Here is a 22,197-nt window from a genome sequence, read left to right on the forward strand (position 1 = left end):
AAGAGTCCATTTTACTTACACAGGTGATTTTATTATTTGAGAAACCAAGAATAAAGTAATGTTCCTAAAAACTTTCAGAGAAGAGGAAAAGAAATGCACAGAAAACCCAGTTATTTACAAAGGAAGGATTGACCTTTACCTCCCTTCTGTCAGGAGCAAAGCATGTGGGCATGTGAACTTGCGCTAGCTGGGACGAGGGCGACTGTGCAACTTTCTGCCCATCTCAGCCAGGCGAGAGAGGTTTCCTCACACAGGAAGGACTCGCAGCACTAGCCTCCAGCTCTTCCTCCTCAGGCAGTTACTGCAGGATTCTCTCCTGCCAGATAAGGGAGGAAACTAATGAAGGACAATCAGTGCAGGGAGATCCAGTGAATTGAGTTGTTGTCCACTTAAATAACAGATAAATAAGAAACGCAGAGCTCACAGGATTAAAGAGTCAAAATGTGCTATTTTAATACATTCCTTATATAGATCAGTTAGCTGCCAAAGGAATTAGAAGCAGAAAAAAAATTTTAAAGTTAAAAGTGGTTGCCTTCAGGCCATGGGGAGGGGACTATTGCTTTTCATTAAAAGATCTGTGCTATTTGACTTTTAAAAATCATATGCAGGATTGCTTAGATTTTTAAAGAAAAGCCCAAAAAAGGCATAAAAATTAAAACGGAACAATTTGCATGAGTCCCATTTGCAACAAGAACTTGGGAGGCTCTGGGAAGCGTAGGATGGGCCCGGAGTCTCATCTGGCTCAGGTGGTGCTCTGGGACCTCCGGCTTGGCTCCGTCAGGGCTGGGGCCGGAGTGAAGTCTCAAGTGAGAAACGTTCAGTTCTCTTAGTTTGCTCTCTTTGGATCTGCTTTGTTAGGAAAAAAACACAGCCAGAGTTCTCGAGTCGGGTGAGGAGTGGCCCTTGCTCTTGTCACCTGAAGTTTATGTTCCTGGCTCCTCCCTCGCAGCCCTGCCTATGTCTGGGGGTCATTGGGTCCTAGGATGTCCTGCAGATGACCCAGGCGTAGTCCCTGCCCTGGGGCCTTGTTTGTACTGAACTGAGTGTGTTCAAAGTCAGAGTAAACCCCCCACACAGAGGTCTTCATACCGTCCCCGAGCACAGAGGCAGGCAGTGAGTGGCAGCCAGGCACTGGACAGCAGGTAAGCCATTGCATCCCCAGCTGCCATCAGGCCCCCATTCCCAAAGGCAGAAATGTGAAAGGTTTTCAGAAAGTTTATGGAAAATGTATATTACGAAAGAGGAAAAAAATGTATGGATTTCAAAGTACTTTTTGCTCCAAAATAAACTCATACTTGATTTCTGTTTCCCAAGTGCTTTCTGAAGTCTCCTCATGGACCTTCTACAAGTAAGCATACGAATGAAATGGCCCCAGGGAGATGCGCTGGGAAGGAAGCGGACTAGGGCATGGGAGCAGCCCAGCGGGTGCCAGGAGCATTTCTGCAGGGTGACTTCTGAGATCTGAAAGCTGCCGTGGGTGAGACTAGCGAAGAGGGTGCACAGAGAATCCAGCTGGGGTGTCTGGTAGGAGCACTGTCACATCGTAGAGGAATACACTTGCCAATAGATAGCGAGCTAAGCCTGGAAAGGCTGGTCATAGGTGACAAGGAGCCTTGATCTCCACGCCAAGGGTGAGATGCCCCAGGAGGGTGCTTGACGGCAGACCCTGAGCTTGGACTCCTGTGGGGGTGGGAGAGGGGAACAGTGCCCAGGCCGAGGAAGGCATGGAGGCATGGTGTGGCCTGAGAGCCGTTTCCACGTGGTGGCGTCCTCCTGAGCCTCAGGTGGGGCCAGTTCTGTGCGGGACCTGGGTGGGGCCATTTACAGCCAGAGAAGGTGCTGGAACACATAGACCCCCCTGCCCACCCCAGCCTGGGTGAGTGCCGTCTACCAGCAGCCAGGCCTCCAGGCACCCAAGCCCCAGATGACATGCCTTGGGTGCCAGTGAAGTCGAGGCAGCACTGAGGGCCGAGTGTGTTTCTGAGGGATGGCACTTGGAACCCGTGCCAGTGTTCCGAGGCAGGGCTACCTGTAAACACGGACAGAGGAGGCAGCTGTTTATGTGGCTGGCTAAAGGAAGGCTTCTCTGCCCACAGGCACCTCTCTTACCTCTGCAGCCCACTTGGGGTGAAAGTCTAGCATTCCTCCATTATAGGTTTGTTCCTCTGGCTTAGAATACAAACTCCCAGCGGGGAGGCGACCCCCAGAACCGTCACTGGTACTGAGCACCCTCTGGTGTGCTGCCCCCTGGGCTGGCCCTCAGTGCAGGGTTGGGCCAGACTCTGCACCCGCTTTCGAGGGAAGACAGTGTGGGCAGGTAGTGAGGAAGCCTGAGTGCTGTGAGCATGCGGCGGGGGTGTCCTCAACAAATGACAAATCCCAGATCCCTACCCTGTCTTGTCCCCCACGCCATCATCCCGGAGGGGGTATGGTGCCTTGTTGGCAAGGTAGCTGAGCTAGCCCTGTGCTGCCCTCACAGGGGAGGTATGGATCCAGATGAGGCCAAAAGGATGGCCAGGAGGTCCTAAAGGGGACAGGGAGGTACAGGTGACCCAGGCCATGGGGCAGGCAGCCATGAAGGTGTGGGGCATGGGGCAGCCAAGAAACAGGGCAGTGGATCCAGTACGGCAGCTGTAGATCTGCACTCAGAGAACGTCCTGTAGTCTGGCTCCCTGGACCGAAGCCTGGGGCAGGCTGGGAAGCAGAAGTGGGGACTTGGAGGAGAAACTCTGCGACTCATTCCACCGCTGGGTCTGAGCAGATTTCCCTGCAACTCGAGTGACCTCCCCGAGAAGGGCTGTGGCCTGGCTGGGGGTAGCCCCTCAAGGGCTGGTGTGGAAGTGCAGCGCCCTGTTTGCTGGTGCTTTGGGGACTTTGTGTTTGTCTCAGTCACTAGGCCTTTGTCTACCAAGGGAGAGAGAAGAGAGGAAAGCTTGTAGGTGGCATTGTTGTGTTTTATCCTGATTTTCTGCTTGCTTTCCAAGTGGTTGTCGTCAGGACTCGGAAGAGGCACGGGGTTTCTGTACAACCTGTACAGAAACTGGTTCCTGCTCACTGGTCCCATGGGCCACAGGCTATGATTCTGCCCTCTGGCTGCTGGGCGATGCCAACCAGGGGGCGTGGCTACAGGCATGGCCCAGGGTGGGTGTGGGGATGATAAAGAGGTGAGGCCTCCAGGAGGGGGTGCGGCTTGTTAAGGACTGCAACATGCCCATGGTGGCCCAGCGCTCTCCCTAAGCTTATTTTCATCTCCTCCTTCATCTGACTAGCATTTATTGAGCACCTGTTGTGTATCAGGGGCTACATGCGGGTATACAATAATTCCTTGTCCTCAAATTGCTCAAATTCTAGTTAAAAGATAAACAAACAACCCCAACCAGGTATGTTGGCAATTACGTAATAGAGTTAAGAGCATGAAAGGGCAGCCCTGGGAGGCTTCCTGGAGAAGGTGTTGCCTGACCTAACTCTTAGAATGAGAAGGAGTTAGTGCAAGGGGCCAAGTATTCTAGGAAAGAGGACAGCTGGTGTAAAGGCCCAGGCCAGGCGGGAGACCCTGGCAGGCCTGGGAGGATCCTCCTTGTCCTCCTGGTCTTATCTGGGTTCCACCTCCAGGAAGGCTTGCCTGCAGGTTGCAGCCTCACAAGCCTGCCCTTCTCTGAGGTCTGAGAAGACATGTCGTGTACCAGTTCTGCTTCCAGTGTGGTCCCATGGGCCGCCATCTGCTGAGTGTATGTGCTGCTTTTCCCCAACAGGCTGTGACGATCAAATGAAATCTGAGTCCAGAAAGTGCTCGGGCATCCCAAGGGTCTGTAGCTGCATAAGGGGCCATTTTCCTGTCACCCCATCAGGCTTGGTTTCCCCCATGTGTGTTCCGAGTTTTTCTGTTTTCAGTGCCCGGGTGCATTAGAGGATGAGAACTCAGAAGGATGGCACATCTGCCAGAATTAACTTTGCTTAGCCTGCGGGTGCTCAAACTTTCATGTGCGTCAGAATCACCCACACAGCTTCCTGGGCTCCCTCCTGAGTTTCTCAGATGAGCTGGAACAGGGCTTGAGAGTTTACAGTTCTGGGCCCAGCCTCGAGGGTGCAGGGATACAACGATGCAGTGCTGGAAGCCACGTGGCCAGCCGCGAGTTCAGATCTCCAACCCAGTTGACTGGAAACATGCCGGTATGTGCATGCACCCGAGATCCTGGGACGGGGATTGTGGTGTGACAACACCCTGTCAAGGGTGTCTGTCTGTCTCTGTCCCACATGTACATGCTCTCTATCATGAATAAGACAAATATGTGTAAAAAATTATTAAAAAGAAAAGGATTCACATGTCTAAGAAATCCCAGGGCCAAGGCTATGCTTGGAGACCCCTGGCTTAGCCTAATGCTTGGCACTCCGGATGGTCCAGAGCCAGTGGGAGACAGGACTCCCTTGTAGCTGGCGAGAGCAATGTTCACCCCCCACGTGGGGCAGACCTCGTTTGAGAATGATCTAGATTTCCTCACGTGATTTCAGAGGGAGTTTATGCATGCCAGAATCATAAAAAATCTTAGCACACGAGCAGAAGAAAACAGAACCCACCAGATAAGCACACTCAGAGATAAACAGTTCTGCAATGACTGGGGAAGATGCTTTAGGAAAAAGTTTATACAGATACAGCTCTGGTAAGGACACAGGTCCCTGGGAGCTTTGGGATGGGCTTCCGGCTGCAAGCTGACCCTAGAGGTGGCTCTCAGCCTGTTGGTATGTCTGCTCTCATGCTTGAAGCTGCCTTCAAAGCCAGTGAACAGTGAGCCCCTCTTGAAGACTGGCGGGCCGCTTCCCAGCAGCACCTCGCCCTTCCCGGCGGCTGGCTGTCAGCATGAGCTCCAGTGCAGGCTGTAAGCCCTGCAACCCGGATCCGAGTGCTCGGCATAGCCATGGGCTGGGTGATGCTGGAGTGAAGTCTTTATTCCCATCACTGAGGATATTCCAAGCTTGGAACCCATCCCCGAAGTGGGATTTCCAAAGGGGTGCGCCCACAGGCAGCATGCAGAAGGTGCGGAGCCTCCCAGGCAGACTGAGGTTTACAGACGCTGTGAGCGCACAGGTCCATGGTTCCAGGGTCTGCTGTTTTACATGCACTCGCTTAATTCTAATCCTGACTACCTTAGAAAACAGCCCACAAGCCTCATTGCATAGTTGAGGAAATGGAGGCTGGAGAGGATATGTGGGTCCCAGGGACCCACAGCCAGGCAGGAGGGGAACGAGGGCTCCGACTCTGCCTGTCTGACCCCAGACTTCTCCTGCTGACCTCTCCACTCACGAAGCACACAGGTTCTGTGAAGTCGTTAAGGAAAGTCAGTTAACATTTAAAACGCTCCCCGATAGCATTTGTGCAGTACCTACCATGAGCCATTACCTCAGGCTTTTTCACTGTGCTGGTCCCCAGCTTACAGGGAGGGGAATCAGGGCTGGGGGGTGGGTTAGGTAAGCAGAGCGGTGGAGTCCAGGGCCTGAGTTCTCCCCGCATCCGTCCAGTTCCTTGCTGCCCCTGCAGGCTGAGAAGCTGGATGAGGGCCCTCTTCCCCCTTTCTGCCCTCTCCTCACTCGAGCTCCTCTCACAGTGGTGCCTGGAGTGCAGAGGGCATGGGCTGACCATCTCAAGCACCTTGCAGAGATTTTAATGCCACCTCCTGGATGCGGGCGGTGATTGCTGCTCAACTCACACCCCTCTGTTGCACCTAATGGCTCCATCCCACCGGGCTGCAGGCGGGGTTTTGGGCTCCCCCATTTATGGCAGATTTGGGCCACTGGGAGGCAGGATGGCCCATGGGGAGAGATCTGGATGAGGAGCTTGGAGTTGTGGGTCTGACTACAAAGTAGGCCTGCCTGTGCACCAGAGCTCCTCTGCTCGCAGTTCACAGTACCCAGCCGTGGCTTCGGCCTGGGGCCTGCCTCTGTGTGAGGAAACGAGCCCAGCTGCCACGGGCACCACCTGAGCGCCCAGACCCTCCAGGACCCCGTGAGCTCCAGGCACTGCAGTCCTGAGCCTAGTCTCCTGTTGTGGTGCAGACCTGGCTGTCTCAGTGCATTCCTCAGGGGCGTCTGAAGAAGCCTCGAGTGACTGGAATGAAGATAAAATCCAGACGATCCTCCGACCCGGGAACTCAGCCGTTGGTGTGCCTGGCTCACTTTCAGGCCCAGAGGGAAGAGGCTTCTCTGGACTGACCTGGGCCCAGAGGCCTTTTGATTTTTATCGGGGAGGGAGCTGCCTGGGCAGGCAGAGATAATAAAGGTGTAGGCCAGGGGCTTGTGGAGAATGGGGTTGGGGGAAAGCCAGGAGGAAATGCTCTTCCTTCCCTGCCTTTCGACTGTGCTAGCCTAAACACTAGGGGAGACTCTGTGACACACTCCAAGACCTGCAGGACTGGGAGTCTCAGCGCTTGCAGCCACCGCTGGCCTCTTTGGGCAGCTGCAGAAGGTCAAGATCTGAGCTGAAACGGCTACAGAGGAGAGGACAGAGACAGTATAGGGAGGGTGAGGAGAGAGCCAGAGAGACAAGAGGAAATGCCCTGACTAGAGCTTCCCCAACTGCCCACCCTCCTGCCCGATGCATTTTTTTAATGGATCACCTTCCGTGCTCTAGCCATTTCCATCCAGACCCCAACTCAGTGTAGTCCCCACTGTTTTCCGGACTCTTTTTCACACTGACAGCCTATCCTGACCATCAGCCCATGCAAACCTTCCTGATTATTTTCCTGTGATTCTGTTGTGACCCCTCAGCTTCCTTCAGCCCTCTTACACTTTTCTCAGAGCCCTCCTAAGAGAAGTCAGTTTGTGACCACTCAGCTTCCTTTAGCCCTCTTAAACTTTTCTCAGAGCCCTCCTAAGAGAAGTCAGCCAGAGCACCTCTTGTGGGCTGCTGGACAGGCTTCCTGGAAAACCTTAGTTCCTTGAGAGTGGGGTTGGCTGGCGTCTGTTTAGCATGGTTACAGAGGCAAGGGAGTTCACATTTGGTGAGCACCTGCAGAGACGGGGGTGGGGGACAGGAGAGAGCAACAGCTGGTGCTGGAGAAAGAGCTCGTGTTTTGGAGCCAAGCAATGGTGAGATTGATTCCTGGGGCTGATGCCAGCTGTGTGACCTTGGACAAGTCACTTAACCTCTCCGAGTCTCAGGGTCTTTATTTGTTAATAAACAAGATGTACACAAATGTGTGTAATTAAATGCACATGCAGGGCCTCCATGTGGTATCTGGCATGCAGTTCATGACTGATGGCCTCCCCCTAGTCTTCTTCATCTGTAGCTTTTTTCCCTCTCTTTATTTTATTTTATTTATTTATTTATTTATTTATTTTGAGGTTTTTACCATAGTGTATATGCACTTGCCAGGAGACACATAGACAGGGAAAGTGAGACATCACACACACACGCACACACCAGAGGGATGGCTACACCTAAATCCTTTCTCCTTCATTCTCTTCTCTGGATTTTGGGCATGCATGCACATATGCCTGGCATGATTTTCAAGCTGCTGGGTCAGGGACTCAAACTGCGGTTGGCCACATGGGAGTCCAGCACGCCCTCTGCTGGCCCCCATCTTCTATAGACTTGGAGATGGATTAAGGCCACCTTGTTGCAGTGGAATGGGCAGAAGCAGGTGAAGCTAACTGAGAACACAGGCTTCCTGGGCCAGGGCCATGCTAGTGCATCAGGCAGCCTCTGATGTTTCTGACCACTGCCCTCTTCCGTCCCCACCCTTGTCCTGTCATGTTCTCTCTTCCTTCATAACCACTTGCCCAGCTCCAGGGTGAGGCAGGGAAGAGACAGGCTGCTAGACTGCTGGCAGATGGCTTGGATTCTGCCTGGGTCAGGCTCTCTGTGCAGCTGAGTGGTCAGAGGGTTAGTTACCAACATGCAGGAAATGCTGGAGGTGGGCTGAGTGTGAGAAGACCTTAGGAGGTAAGGGGCAGGCGGCTGGCACTGGGGAGGGCATGCAGTGCTGGGGGCCATCAGCATTTAATCAGCCGAATTCCCATTGCCCTCTCCCCGACTCCATTTATTATCTATTAAATAATTATCTCATTTGGAAAGTGTTTCTTAATGTAGGGCAGACTCCACCCCTGGGGCCATGGGTTGTGCAATGCGCTGTCTCCCACGTGTGTGCTCTGGGCTCGGGCAGGACCAGCGCGTTCTTGCCCCGGCTCTGCCTCCGCCTGAGCCGCGCTTTCCGGAGGCACAACAGGGCCAAGCACTGCCTCCTCGCGCCCCAAACGGTCCCCGCTAATAGCTTCATTACAAGCATTTTCTTAAACCGTCTTTGAAAGGAGGGCACCCAGGGCAGGGCTGCTGGAGATACCTGAAGACCCAAAAGGATCCCTAAAACATCTGAGAATGGCAGAGAGGGGAAGGGCTTTGTCATTTTCACAGGGGAGGCCACTGAGGCCCTAAGGTCATACACTGAGTTGGTCACAAAGGCAGAAGCCCAGGCCTCCTGCCTGCAAGTCCAGAGCTCTCTGTTCTCCTTTCTTCCTTTATTTTAGAATGTCATTGGCAGCCGAACGAGGCTTGTGCCCTCTCCTAGGAAGGGGTTGTTTCCCAGGACAAGAGCGGGGGCGTGGTTGAATGGAGGCAGCTATGCCGCACAGTGACCCTGCAGATTGCTGCCTGCATGTCATATAGACTGCAGGACGTGTGCAGACAGTACCACAGCACACACGGAAGTGTGAGCCTCATCCCCTTGCTCCCTGGAGGTCCTGACAGCGGCTGGGCAGGCTCGTGCAATCCTCCTGGCTGGGGTGAGGTGGGTAGAGGGGTAGTGTCAAAGTCGTCCAGAGCTAGCCCACAGCGTGGTGGTTAAGGTGGCTGGATCTCACATGGCTGACCACATGGTTTGAGTCCTGCACCTGGCATCTTGATAAACAAGCTAGAATGGGGCTGGCACGTGGCATGGTGGTTAAAGGAGCTGGCCTCAAGTCTCAGACCTGCTGGCTTCCTTTCTCACTTTCCCTCTCTCTGTCTGTCTCTCTCTGGTCAAATTGAGAACTAAGAATAAATAAAGTTAAAATAATTATTTTTTTAAATAAAGAAAGAAAAACATGCCAGGCATGTGAGCATGTGTGTCCAAAATCCCTAAAGAAGGGAGAAAGAGAGAACAGACTGCGGCTGACCATCTCCCATGGGGGTGGGGGACTTTCTTTGCCTCTCTCTCTGTTTCTCTCTCTCTCTGGCGAGCACACATGTCCTCTGGCCAAAACTTAAAAAAAAAAAAAAAAGTCCCGTAGCCGAGAGGCAGCGTTAATACTCCAGGGTGGTGTCAGGTTGGTCTCCCAGCCTGCCAGTGAGAAGGTCGAGACCGAGGGGTCAGCACCACGAGGTGCCTCAACATACGCCTGTGGTCAGCTCAGTGCCACCACGGAGCATGTCCCCTCCTACCTAACCAGGCTGCTCCATCGGTACAGAGGACCCTTTGTCCTTGTCCTGCCTTCATCCTAGGCCCTGAGAATTACTCACGCCCCCAGCACAGGCTGGGCTGCCTTGCTCAGGCTGTCAGTCATTGTCAATTTCAGAGGCTCACTGTGACCTGAAATGGTCAGGGGACCATTTGGAGAGGTGGCCAGCTGGAAGGATGAATGAGCCAGGCGCGTGGAGAGAACAGAATTTCAGGCAACTGTCCCGGTGGGTCAGAGATACAAGAGGGTGTAGCCCATTTGCTTAGGTTGTGCAGGCAGGGCTCCATTGTTAACAGGGAGCCATCAAGGGCTCCAGAGCAGCGGAGGGAGAGCACAGGGGTGAGCCGGGCAGTGAAGGAGTCGGGGTCAGAGTCCTGGCTCTGCCACTAGGTTCCCCAGGAGCCTGTGGGGATAGCCTGACTTCTAATGTGGTCAGGGTCAGTTTCCTGTGCTGTGGGGTTGTTGGGGGCATTGAGGTACTCCATTACGGCTCCGGGCCCGGGCGCAGCGCACAGTAGTGTGCAGTGGTGCAGCTGGCATACGTGAGCAGGAGCGAGGCCGGATCTCTGAGACTCCCACCCCCAGTAATAATCGTGGCCTTTTATCAACAGGGTGATGGGTCATGGATTAGGGTTTGTTTCATCTTATCTGCGAGAGAAGCTTCATCACCCCATTTTACAGATGAAAGACCCAAGGTTCCCGATAACCCCAAGACCACATAGCCAGTGAGTGGTGACCTGAATTCCACCCCAGGCTGTCCGTGTTCACCATGGCTCAGTCCTGCCATGATCCAACACTGCCTGGGAAACTCAGTAGTAGCAGATGCTGAAGTGGGTAGAAATCAGTAAAAGTACCCCCTGGGGAAGTCTGGGAGGCTCCTGGCAGGCTTCCTGGAGGTACCTTTTACAGGCCAGGGCCTGCTTCTGTGGCAGCTCCCAGGGAAGACTAGCTAGGGAGGGGTTCCAGTGCTGGGCCTCCCGTCAAGACTTTTTGCTCACTTACTTGCTCTTTCAAACAAAAGTTCACTTAAGTGGTTCAGTCTCTGAGTCAGGTTTGCTCCCTAGGGACTCTGGACACAGCAGTTGCTGATTGCCACGGCAAGGAGTAGCTCCCCCACGTCAGTGACATCCTCCTTCCTGGCTGACCCTGGGGGAACTGGGCCTGCTGGGCTGACCCCCTTCTCTGTTACAGATGAAAAAGGCATTAACCTGCCTGCTGGTCCCACGACCACCTGCCACGGAAAGGTGACTCCCACCTGCGCACTAAGTGCTAAGACGCTCACTAGCTGGCCCGCCCACCCCACAGACTCATTATGGCCTGACCACAGAGGAATTGGCGAGCCAGGCAGGGATGGTGTCTGCAGGCACTGGCAGCTCGGAGGATTTCAATGATTTGATCGCTTGTCATTTTTTATTAATGAGCAAGTGCCTGATTCATTATACATCTGAGGGGTGAGCCACCCCAGATGGGGAGGAGGAACACGGAGAGCCGCCATGGAAGGGGTGACGTGGCCCTGTGTGCAAGCCTTTTCTTCCTCTTTCTTCCCGAAGGAAACAAGAAGAGGTGCCCGGCTTTGCAGGCCAGGCTCTGGTGACTGGCTTTGTGATGGCCAAGGGAAGCTGTCATTTAGAGAGTAGATATCTAGGCAGGAACACTTCAGAGGGGACCTGGCTGAACTCAGGGTGGTGCTGGTCCCAAGCATTTCCTGAGCACTGTGGAATGAACAAACGCTACGTAGGAGATGCCCACGGCACACCTGCTATTCTGCTATTCTCGCTCTGTGCCAGGCGCGGTGCTGGGGGCACAGACGTTGGCCCTCTCTGCGGGCTCCAGCAGCTCCAGGGGTCCTGGGTTATGTCTGTCCTGCCCCCAGGGCATCTGTGTGCTTCCAGGCACCCTGTCCCCTTATCTGTGAAATACACTGGGCAGTGTGGCCCCGTTTTGGTTTCCAGGGTGTGGCTCAGGAAGAGCTATTTGAGCTGAAGCCCATGCAGGTCCAGATGGAGCACTTCTGTGCAGGTGGGCAGCTGAGGGCTCTGTGCTGGGCAGGTGGGGGTCAGGCCTCTGGCCTTGCAGAGCTCAGAGGAAAGCACAATGTCTCATTCATCACTGCTTTCCCGGCGCCCGTGCTGAGCAGGCGCTCCCAGATTCTGGGTGAGTGGAGGGTTGTTAGCAATGAGCTGAAGTGCAGGCCAGCCCTGGCTCAGACAGGAACCCCTCGGCTACTCGGGCAGCTGCTTGGGCTTCCAGCTAATAAGGCGTGTCGTACATTGTGTATTGTGCTCTCTGGAGGCATGAAGCTGTGGGCTATCTCTCCCCTTTTTCTCCCCCACAGGGGGAGTAGATGCCATCTTCGGTGCCCTTTATTTTGGTGCTCAGGGTGTGAAAGATTTCTTGATTGTTATTTCCTCCGAGAGAGAGCCAAAGAGGCACACGCAACGGGGCCTTTGCTAGATCCCTGATCCACTTCTGGACTCAACCAGCCTGGATCACAGGAAGGTTCTGGGTTGCGAACCCAGGGCTGTCCCAAGTGGGCACAGCACTGCAGAGCATTGTATTAAGACTGTGCCACTGCCTGACTGGGGGCAAAGTTTAAGGGACCTTCCAGAGGCAGCCAAGCAGCTGGTTGTCACTGACAAATGATGGGCTCTACCCTTCCCAGCTGTGAGAACTCGAGTCTTGAATTTAATCTGTGTTCCCAACATCTGCTTCATACAATGATAGGAGTAGCTAAGGAGGCCCTTGCTATGGTTGGACCTGAGGAGGATGTGGCTTAGACCACGCATAACCTGACCATAGTAAAGGTGAAGGGTCAGTGGCCAGTGAGAAGACCACGAGCCTGGCGGTGGGTTTCCAGGACCCACTGAGAGGCCCTGGGAACAAGGCCTGCTTGGACATCCCCTGAGAACAGCTATGCCAGGGCCTCCTCCAGCAGCCGCCTGTTGTCCCTCGGCACCCCAACCTGCCTTGGCTCCTGCCAGTGCCCAGGGTGTTCCGGTCTGACCTGACTGTGGTCCCCGCCGACCCCCAAGATGACCCAACATTGGGTCTGTGCCATTCCCTCTGTGCCACCTGCTTTTACGATGAGCGTCTGCCGCTGCAAACGTTCAGACTCTACGGGAATCACTCACAGTTCTTCACTCTGTTTTAATCAAATACTTAATGGCTTTTGGTCTGTTTAATTACTAGTAGCCCATTGTATAAAATAGAGGTTTTACCCACAAATAGGCAGTGTCTTAGCCAGTTGTGGGCTAACCTGGAAACCTACCCATATTATATTACATTATTTTCTATGGAAAAACGATATTTAAGGCCCATATCATTGATTTGAAAAAAAATGCTCATCTTTGAGAGCACAGCCTATTTCTAAGTAAGTGGAAACAGATTACGTTCAGGGTAGGATAAAGGGAATGATGGGTCCCAGGAATGGCACAGGTAAGCTCAGTCACGGAACGGCAAGGTCCAGGAGGGAGGGTGGTATGTGCCGAGTCCCCAGGCACATCAGGATCAGCAGAGGCCAATTTGGCAGCAGAATGCCCTTGGCGGGGGGTGGGAGTGGCGGGGGGGACAGCAGCAGCTGGAGTAGACAGATTTCCGGGGTGGGAACCAGAGTGGATGTTGTTTCTTCTGGACTTTGGTAGAGCCAGGAAGTTTCCCGTGCCAGCCCATAGCAGAAGCTCAGGGCTGGGCAGGGACACTGGTGGGCTACTCCAGGTCTCCTGCAGGGGCTGCACCTTCTGAGAGGCGCTGTCCTCGGAGAGCGCAGGGTGTGGACGTGGTTGTTCTGCTGTCTCTCATATGGGTTCCCTGGGCCAAAGCAGCTCAGGCTGATCCCTCCTCCAGTCTCTGGGTGTGAGTCTTGAGCTCTACAGAGCTGGATGTGTCTGCATGCCTGGAGTTGAGGGGTAGACGGATGCTTGTGGGTGGGCTTCCTGGAGGTGGTTCCCATCTGCTCTTAACCTGAGACAGGTGATAGACACAGCATGGCTTCCTCTTCCTATGGGGCATTTAAAGTCATAAAAGAGAAGTCCTTTAAACTCCTTGAGCCTGGCGGGACAGAGCCAGCTCAGTGTCATTGCTGCGTGTGGAAGGCCTGACCCAGGGGACACACGCCTTGGGAAGGTATCTCTCTGGAGACGGTCCTAGCCCAGAGAGCATCTGTCCCCCTTTGTGTAGGCATTTGCTGTTGGGGTCCAGCCAGGGCCAGTGTCTGCCATCTTGGTAAGACCCCACCCTGGGTGTTACTCTGAAATGTTTCTCTGAGGAAACGGGAAGGAAGGGCCGTGGTACTGGGGATTTCACTCACTGTCTTGTGTGTGGAGTGTGGGGGAGGGGACTGGCTAAACTCAGCGTGAGCTCTGGAATCCGTGAAAGTACAGCAGTCCCCCTCATCCACGCTTTAATTTCCACGGTCTCAGTTACCTGTGGTTAACTGTGGCCTGGAAAATAGGTGAGTACAGTCCAAGAAGGTATTTGGAGAGAGAGAGAGAGAGACCGCATTTCACAGATCCTTTCTTAAATATGTAGTTGTGATTGTTCTATTTTACGGTTAGTTACTGTTGTTAACCTCCTACTGTGCCTAATTTATAAACTAAACATCATGGGTGTGTCAAGGGGACTTCAAAAGGTTTGTGAAAAAAATGGGAAGTATGAGTTTATTTTGGTGCAAAAACATTTGAAATCCACGCATAGTTTTTAAATACATTTTCTGGAACTTTTCGAAGATCCTTTGTAGGAATAGGAGAAAATGCAGTATATATTGGGTTGGGTACTATTCTCGATTTCAGGCATCCACATGTCCTGAAACATGTCCCCCACAGATGGCGGGGCTACTGTATGATCTTGGTGCTTTGGGGGTTCTAGAATGACTGCGTGCCTTACACGGAAAGCGTCTCACTGGGTGAGCTGGCTTTGTGCCATCGCCCCTGGGCCAGCTCCTATCTGTAAGGAAGCCTTCCCTCCCCTACAGACACCCCCAGTCCCACTCATAGAGTTGCCACCCACTTCTGTCCAGAGGGTCAGGATTCTGAACTGAAGGCGCTGTGTCCTCACCATCAGGAGAGACGGGTCTTCTCTGGGTGAGGGGAAGGCTTCCACCCACCAGCGTCTAGCCTCCCGGCCGTGCTCTGCCTGAGGCTGGGGAAACTCAGTCACTTCCCCTGTTTTCTCTTTGTGGCCTTGTGGTGCCATCTGAGGCAGTACCTCCCAAGAAGGGGGTCTGCTTTTTAGTTTTGCTGACCTAGGAGCTTTGAGGGTGAATTTTTGTGGAATTGACCGAGACAAATCCCTGACCCCTTTGCAACCCCGGGGCTCGAAAGAAGCAAATCAGAAGCAGCGTCTGGTTTGGCCATAGCCACCCCCACCCTGTCTGGCCCAGGAAGCCACCGTGACTCATCTCAGGGGCTGCTGCGTGGTGAGGGCAGAGCGAGTGTGGCACTGGTGCTCCACAGTGCCGGCCTAGAGTCTGGAGCCCCTGCTGCGTGCTCCGCCCCAGGGCCCCAGGCAGTCAGACCCTCTCTGGCCTGTACCCCCTCTCAAAGGGAGATAGAGAGCAATCAGACCTTTTCCTGCACGCCTGTGCCCCTGGACAGCACCGCTGGCCTCTGAGCAGTGCTGTGGAACTAACTTTGCTGCGTATGCCAAGAGCTGTCCATAGTTCCTTCGCGATCCGGGGAGGACTGCGGAGGCCTGAGCTGCTTTCATGGCTGAGGAGGAGCCCCACCGGCTCCCCGTCCTGTGGGGAGCTTCTGTGCTTAAGACACCTCGGGGTGTGCTCCTGAAGGAATGTGTTGGAGGGCCTGGGGGACATGGCATGCCAGGTTTCAGTCACAGAGAGAGGGTCCCAGGCGAGGACGTGGACTTAGGGGCCTCCGCAGAGGAGTGGGACACGGTGGGCTGGGGAGGGGAAGTGGGCGTTTGACTCGAGCCTTCCTCCCTCCTTTCCTGTCCTGGGGTAATCTCGGGCATCTTGTCCTAAAGTTAATCTCATTGTCCGGCGGAATCTCCCACTTGGGGACCGAAGAGCTGTTTTTCATATTCTTAATGTGAGACCAAAGGAGAATAAGGGGTACACCGTGTCATTGGAATGTCACTGACCCCTCCCTGCCCCATTGTCCTTATACTCTCCCCGGTACCTGGGAAATTGGGGTGGGTGGGTGGGTGGCTGAGTGGGATCAGGGTCATGGCAGACCTACCTGCTGATCCGTAAGCTTTGGAGGTGTTGAAGTTCTGCGCTAGGTTTGGAACTCTTTGCCCTGAGGGCCTTTCTTCCAGTGGGAGGGAGAGAATGGGTGAGAGTGATTTTCTAAAGCCTAAAAATCCTACCACATTCAAAAGACTAATAATTAGAGTCTTCTCATGCTGAACAGGAAGGGGGTCCAGATCCTGCCATCTGGAGTTGCAGGTCAGTTGGAGGCTCCTGGGAGCCCAAGCTCTGGACCCTTGTCTGGGGACAGCCCTTATCCCTGTGAGGGCTGGAAAGAGGACAGCCCCCATACCCCTGCCTGGAAAAGGTGCCTGTAAGGCAGACAGCAGCCCTGGGATCTCCCAAATCAAGGCAGCCTTTACATTCGCGTTACCTACAACAGCTAGAGACAGCGGTGTTCCAAAGCCCTGGCTGCCGGGCATTAATGATGCATGCAGCCCCGCCTCTCTCCACGGCCACTCAGTGTTCCCTCCCACCGCTGCTGCAGCCAGAGGCTCCACGTTGGCCGCTCCCGTGGCCTGTGCCTGCATCGCAGCCCCGCTGCCTGGCTCTGTGTCCTTCCTTCCTGGCATGCGGGGTAAGTTGAAGGAGAAAGGCAGCTTCTCCTGCTTCAAGTGGAAATGAGGCTGCGCCCTTGTTTGCACAGGCCGGGCTGCAGCTCCCTTCTCTGCATCCCTTCCTCTTGTCAGTGTGCTCCAAGTTTGAAGCCAGGGAGAATAAGTTGGCGCCAAGGCAGGGGCTCAGCCTGCCTGCAGGAGCAGAAGCTGGAGGGAAGGTGGGAGGGAGGGAAAGGAGCTGGGTGGACAGAACTGGAGGGGAGGAGAGGGAGGGAATGGAGGGAAGGAGGAAGGAGGTCCTACAGAGAAAACTATGCTAGGAAGTGAAGTGATTCCTGCAGGAGTTGGGTGAGGTTGCCCAGGGCTGGCGGGGTGGGTTTGTAGGAAAATTCACACTGTCAGCCATAGACACCTTTCTCTGCTCACTCCCTTCCTGACAGACGTGCTCTGCACCCCTCAAACTCTCAGGATGCCAGTGAGAACTTTGAACCAGGAGTTTCTTCTGAGGTCTGGCAAAGCTGAGCTTCTGAGAGCTGTCTTCACCACTTCTATTCCCTGGTGGTCTGAGCAGCAAGGACGACTCCAGACAAGAGTCTTTATTGTCTGCTGAGCCCCAGCTCTGAGTTGCTTAGAAAAACACATGTGTGTTAAAACGGAGCTTCCCCAGGGATGGTGCTGTTTTTGCATGAGGAATGAATTTGGGGAAAGTTGAGTTTAGGAGAGGAAGAAACAAAAATCACATAAAAAACAAATGTTCTAGAGGCTTGGCAGAATCTAAAAGACACTTTTCTTCTTTGTCCCTTTTCTTTAACATCCTTTTGAATATTATCTTCCTTCTTTGGCTTCCTAACCCAGCCCTACCTTCTGGGCCTCAGGGGTCCTAAAAGTGGGAGGACTGTTCTAGTGGGGGACGATGCTGCCCCCAAGGCGTTATGAGCTACTCCCTGTCAAGCCTGTTTGCAGAAAGACCCCTCCTCAGTGACTCCTCTGGGATATGTGTATTTTCACGTTTGCCATTCAGAAACTCAGCGGAGGAGGTAAGGTCTTCCTGGTGGCAGATACTTGGAATCAAATCCGTGTGTGACTGCTGGCAGAGTGTGGTCCTCTGCTGTGGTCGAGGGAGGAGCTGAGGACTGCAGGTGGCTGATGATAGGGAAACAGCAAGTGTCAGCTGAAAGACCTCCTGTGAGGGTAAACCCTTCCAGGCATGGGGTGACAGGTGCATCCTCAGAGAGAATGAGGGGTCTGGCTCAAGGCAGAGAAAACCATTGTCCCTGATCGGGCAGAAGGCAAGTGGCAGGGCTTTGGGGGTGCTTGGTGTTGGAGGCCACTAGAGTTGGGATCAAATCTTCAGGGCCTGGAAAGTGATGAGAGTGGTCAGGCTGAGTGAGGTCAGGGAGGGCAGAGGCACAGCCCTGGCAGCACCCCCGCGGTCCTCCAGCTGTTCGTGAGACCTGTGGTCAGGGGCCTGGACCCTGGGACATCCCATCCTGTGCGTTTCAGCACAAAGCGCCACTTGGTGTAATGGATGCAGCTCAGTCTTGGCCATTTGTGGTTTTTAAACAAATCATAATCCCCACCTTCCAAACAATTTAGTTCTTTTTTTCACTAGCTAGCCCCATCACAAACTTTTGAAGCATGAAATGAATTTTGCTGGCCCCCGCCAATAGGAACTTTCCCTAGATAATGGATTTTATGAAATGGCTATAATCCTCCCAGGTAATGAGCAAAAGCTACACTCTCCAGTTGGACCCAGCATTCCTCTTCCTGATTTATGATATATTGGTTAAAATAGTAAACTGATAGCAGTCGCAAAACAGTCATCAATCACCAGGCAGGGTTGCTTAAACTGTAGAAAGGTTGCCAGTAGCGAGAGGCTGGAAGCCAGTGGAGGAGCAGTTTGGCAATCCCGAAGGCATAAACCACCAGCGAAATCAATCTGCGGATTCGTGTTCTGGAGGCAGAGGGATGGAGTGGCTCAGGTAGTCTGGAAGGAAAGAGATGCCAGCAAGCCCCGTCCCCAAGGTCAGGGGACATCTGTCCCTTCCTGGGCTCCAGACTGCAGGGGTCCTGCAGTTCCCTTCAGTTGGTTTAGTATTCTGTTTCTCTTTCTAGATGGTTTGGGGAGTTTTCCAGTTTGTCACATGCAGGTGTGGTGGGCTGGCATATGCAGTCATGAGTTTTCAAGCAAAGTCTGTCTGAAATCTAGAAAGGTTGGAGTACGAGGCCGCTAAATTTTAGTTGATGTCGGAGAAACTAATGATCTTAGGGGGAGAAGAGACCTGTGGTGTTGTTTTCGTGAAATTGTCTCAGTCTGGATGAGCTATTTCACGCCTGTTGGTGACTTCTGACATCACTGGGTGACTGAACAGATGTATGACTGATTGGCCAGAGACCGTAGGTTCTGTGTAGCATCTGGTCAATGCCCTCTTTTTACAGGTGGGTAAGCTACTTCTATTGGGAAGGCAGTGGCTTAGCTTGGGTCACATAGGGAATTGGCCAAAGAGACTAGAGTGGGGTCCCAGCCAACGTGCGACTTGAATGACATCTGCTAGAGCCTGATCTTCATGGATAGCTTTGGCCACACCCAGCCTGGTCAGTCAAGTGCTGGCTCTCCATCTGCAGGAAGGGTGTAGGTTGGCAACCCTTGACACCTCTGGGGAGGCTGAGGGGCATGGCCCCTCCAAGTGCTGCTAAACTGACCCCCTCGCCTTGATGACTCCAAGCTGCCTGCTTGGAGCATGCTCGCTCCAGACCTGCTCCAGACTGAGCTCCAGCCCTGCTCCCAGGTGGAACCCAGTGTAGCCCAGCACTGGGGCGGACTGCTGTCGGCAGCACGGTGTGTGATTTCCTGCGAGTCATATAACTCCTGAGAGCCTCATCATCCTCCTCTGTGACACGGGAGCCTCTTCCTGCAGAGCCGGGCAGACAGTAGGTGTGGGATACCTGCCAGCCCAAGCCCACCTTCAGCTCAGTAGCAGCACTGGGCGCCAGCTCTGAGCCAGGACAAAAACTCAAGAGTTAAACAAGACGTGGTTGGAAGTCAGGGCCATGCAGACCCCTGTCCTTGAGGCCAGGATTCTCAGTTTGCGGAAGGCCAATCCTGAGTCTTGGATAAACAGAGTAGAAAGACTCCTGACTGCCCCAGTCCATGAACTAACAGGAGGAAAGCTGGAGAATAGAGCAAGCCTTTCCTCAACCTGTTCTCCAGGCCAGGGCCTGGGGGCCTTCACCCTAACTCAGGCAGCAGACCCTGTAGGAACCTCACAAGCAGCACAGTCAAGGCTGCCCTGTGCTCCCAGGACCCCACCACACTCATAGGAGCCTCCCTTACCCCAGGTCTTGGCTCCCTGCTCAAAGATCGGCTGCATCCCTTGCACGCTGTATGCCTATACTTAGCTGGACATGGTGGGCGCCCATGCGTGTTTGCTCAGTGCCTGCATGGACTGATTCTTGGAAATGGAGGTGACACCTTCATGACCTGGTGCCTGAACTCCTGTAACCGCACACACCAGGCCTTCCCAATGCCCTCTCTCCCCTTTGTCTGTCTTGATACCTGGCCAGCCATACCCCGCCCAGCACAGAACTTTTCTATCTTCCTGTGTGCTGGGACTGTCAGGCCATGGGTGCTAATCATGGGCTGATCTGTGCTCTTATAGGTGTGGGTTTGCAAAGGACGTCTTTTGTTCTTGTTAGAGTAGCTAACCTCTAAATCTATTTAATACCCCTTCCCGGGTTGTCCATCATTATGACACATGATTTTCCAAAGGATTTACTATTAGTTAGCAGCACAGGGCTTTCTCCCTGGGGTAGCAGCTACTTGCAGTGAAGAAAATGCATGTTCAATGTAGCAATTTGTCTTTTTTTATATATTTATTATAAGAGTAAATGAGTTATTGTTGGAGACTTCAATATTATTGCAAATTAGGTGCTGCAAACGGAGCCGGGCCCATTTATTATGTTTCTCCACTCCCACAGCAAACACACCAGTTCAGGAATCAGCCGAGAGGCCCAGCCTTCCCAGGGTGGGCATGGAGGGGCCGCAGGGCCTCACCACGATGACAGCAATGTCACATTGTGCCAGAGGCCAAGGAAACAGGGAACGCAGGCAGGTGAGCGGACTTGGGAGGAGAGCACAAAGTTTGTCATTGTGCCAGGGTCAGTGGCAGATGGGTCGATGGGCCGATGGCTCGGTCAGAGGCTGGAGGAGATGCTGTAACAACAGCCCCGTGACCTGCTTCGCACCTACAGCTGTGGTCACAGAGCTGGTGGGGAGAGTAGTAGGTCTGTTTGCAGAATAGCCTCTCAGCCATGACGTTGTTTTGGGGTGTTGGCATCCCAGCCACAGAGGCTGGGCATGGGTTCTGATTTGGGTGTGCCGAGAGGGAGAGAAAGAGAGGTGGCTGAAATTCACCAGCCTAGCCTAGGTTCTCTAGGGTGGTGGTTGCACCCTGGTAGGACTCTGCTGAGCGGCTGCCGCTACTGCCTGGTCCTGACCTTTGGTCACCTGCACAGACCAGGGACAGAGGCTGCAAGATGCACAGAACACTGGGTCTTTGCCCCCTGGAGATGTCAGAGTGAGCGAGTGAACCAGTAGCTGTCAGTGCAGAGTGAGCGACTAGCTGCCGGTGGTCAGTACGAAGAGGGGGAAGGCTGAGGCCCTGTCACACAGCCACTGCTCGAGGCTGGAGGGGCCAGGACGGAAGGCCACCTACCCAGTGGTAAGCAGCACAAGCTTTTGATAACAGGCCAGCCCAGATTGGAGCCCCAGTTCTATGCTGCCTCTGGTTGCATGATTGTGAAAGATACCCAACCTCGCTCTAACCTTTTTCTATTCTGTAAAGTGGGGCTGAAAATCCATAGGTACCATTGGGATTAAATGAGCTTTTGTCCTTGAAACACTTGGCACAGTACCTACCTCATAGGAGGAGTTAAAAAATGTCACTTGTTTTATTACTGTTCAGTCGGCTTTTCTGAACGTGAGAGGCTGAATTTGAAACATTAATTAGTCCTTTCGTTTGATTGTAGTAGTAATGTATGTGCATGACAGATGCAGAAAGTCTACCCACTGTCCAGAAGGAGCTAGTGTTAAGATTTTCCACAGTTGACCCCAGAGCAAAGTGGTTAAGCACTGTGCACTAGAAGCCAGATCCCACATGGCTGACCATGGTTCAAGTCCTGGCCCCAGTGACTTGGAAAACATGCTGGCCATGTGTGCCCAAAATCCTGCCAGAAAAAGAGGAATGGGTTGCACCATGGCCCTGCTTTACTGGCAGATGGGGGTGGGGGCGGGGCTTATCACTTCTCCTCTCTGGTAAGTACGTGCACCTCTGATAATCAATTTTAAAAAGAATTATTTATTTAACTTATTATTATTATTATTCAATTTGACCAGAGAGAGGGAGAGTGAGAAAGCAAGCTGCCAGGTACAAGACTCAAACTGTGGTCACCCATGTGGGAGTCCAGTACCTTAACCACAACTTCACCTGCCAGCCCCTGACAATATATATTTCTTTTTATGATCAGTTATTTAATTAGGTTCTTGGCAAAAAATTTAGAACACTAATTTGTGAGGATAAACTCCATTTGTAAGGGCAAACACGGATTGCAGGTAGCCCTGGAGCTGAGGAACAGCTTTGATTTTTGGTAAAATTTGTGAGTCCACAGCTTTCTGATCAAACTTCTGCTGCTTTGAAATCTCATATTTCTCCTTTTCTGTGTCGAAGATCTCACCTTCCTGGTGGTGTCTGGGCTTCTGCGGTTTCTTTTTCTTAAAGTAAGCATCAGTAAGGTGCTGTGGGATTTTCACTTTGCTAATATCAGTTTTCGTGGATGTGGCAATGACAAATTTCTGGTGTGTTCTACGCAGTGGAACTCGATTGAGAACCAGCTGTCCAAGTAGCAAGCCACTGCTCAGCTGCTTCAGGAAAACCATTCCCACCTCTGTGACATCCAGAGAGGATGATCAGAATGGTCCCAGGAGTGATGCTGGCTCGCAGCTTTCTCACA

At 53.2% G+C, this 22,197-nt stretch overlaps 1 protein-coding gene across 1 annotated transcript in view; it reads left to right on the forward strand.

Moving 5' to 3' along the window:
* The first annotated feature begins 719 nt into the window (after nt 1-719).
* The window catches only part of GLI2 (GLI family zinc finger 2), a 147,493-nt gene continuing 126,015 nt past the window's right edge, over nt 720-22,197 (forward strand). Inside the window, 3 exon segments of the mRNA XM_027768712.1 lie at nt 720-806; nt 10,491-10,670; nt 11,379-11,445. Of these exon segments, the coding sequence (XP_027624513.1) occupies nt 720-806; nt 10,491-10,670; nt 11,379-11,445 (334 nt within the window).

Source organism: Tupaia chinensis, unplaced genomic scaffold, assembly GCF_000334495.1.
Source record: "Tupaia chinensis unplaced genomic scaffold, TupChi_1.0 Scaffold147282_1, whole genome shotgun sequence".
NCBI classification, from domain to species: domain Eukaryota; kingdom Metazoa; phylum Chordata; class Mammalia; order Scandentia; family Tupaiidae; genus Tupaia; species Tupaia belangeri.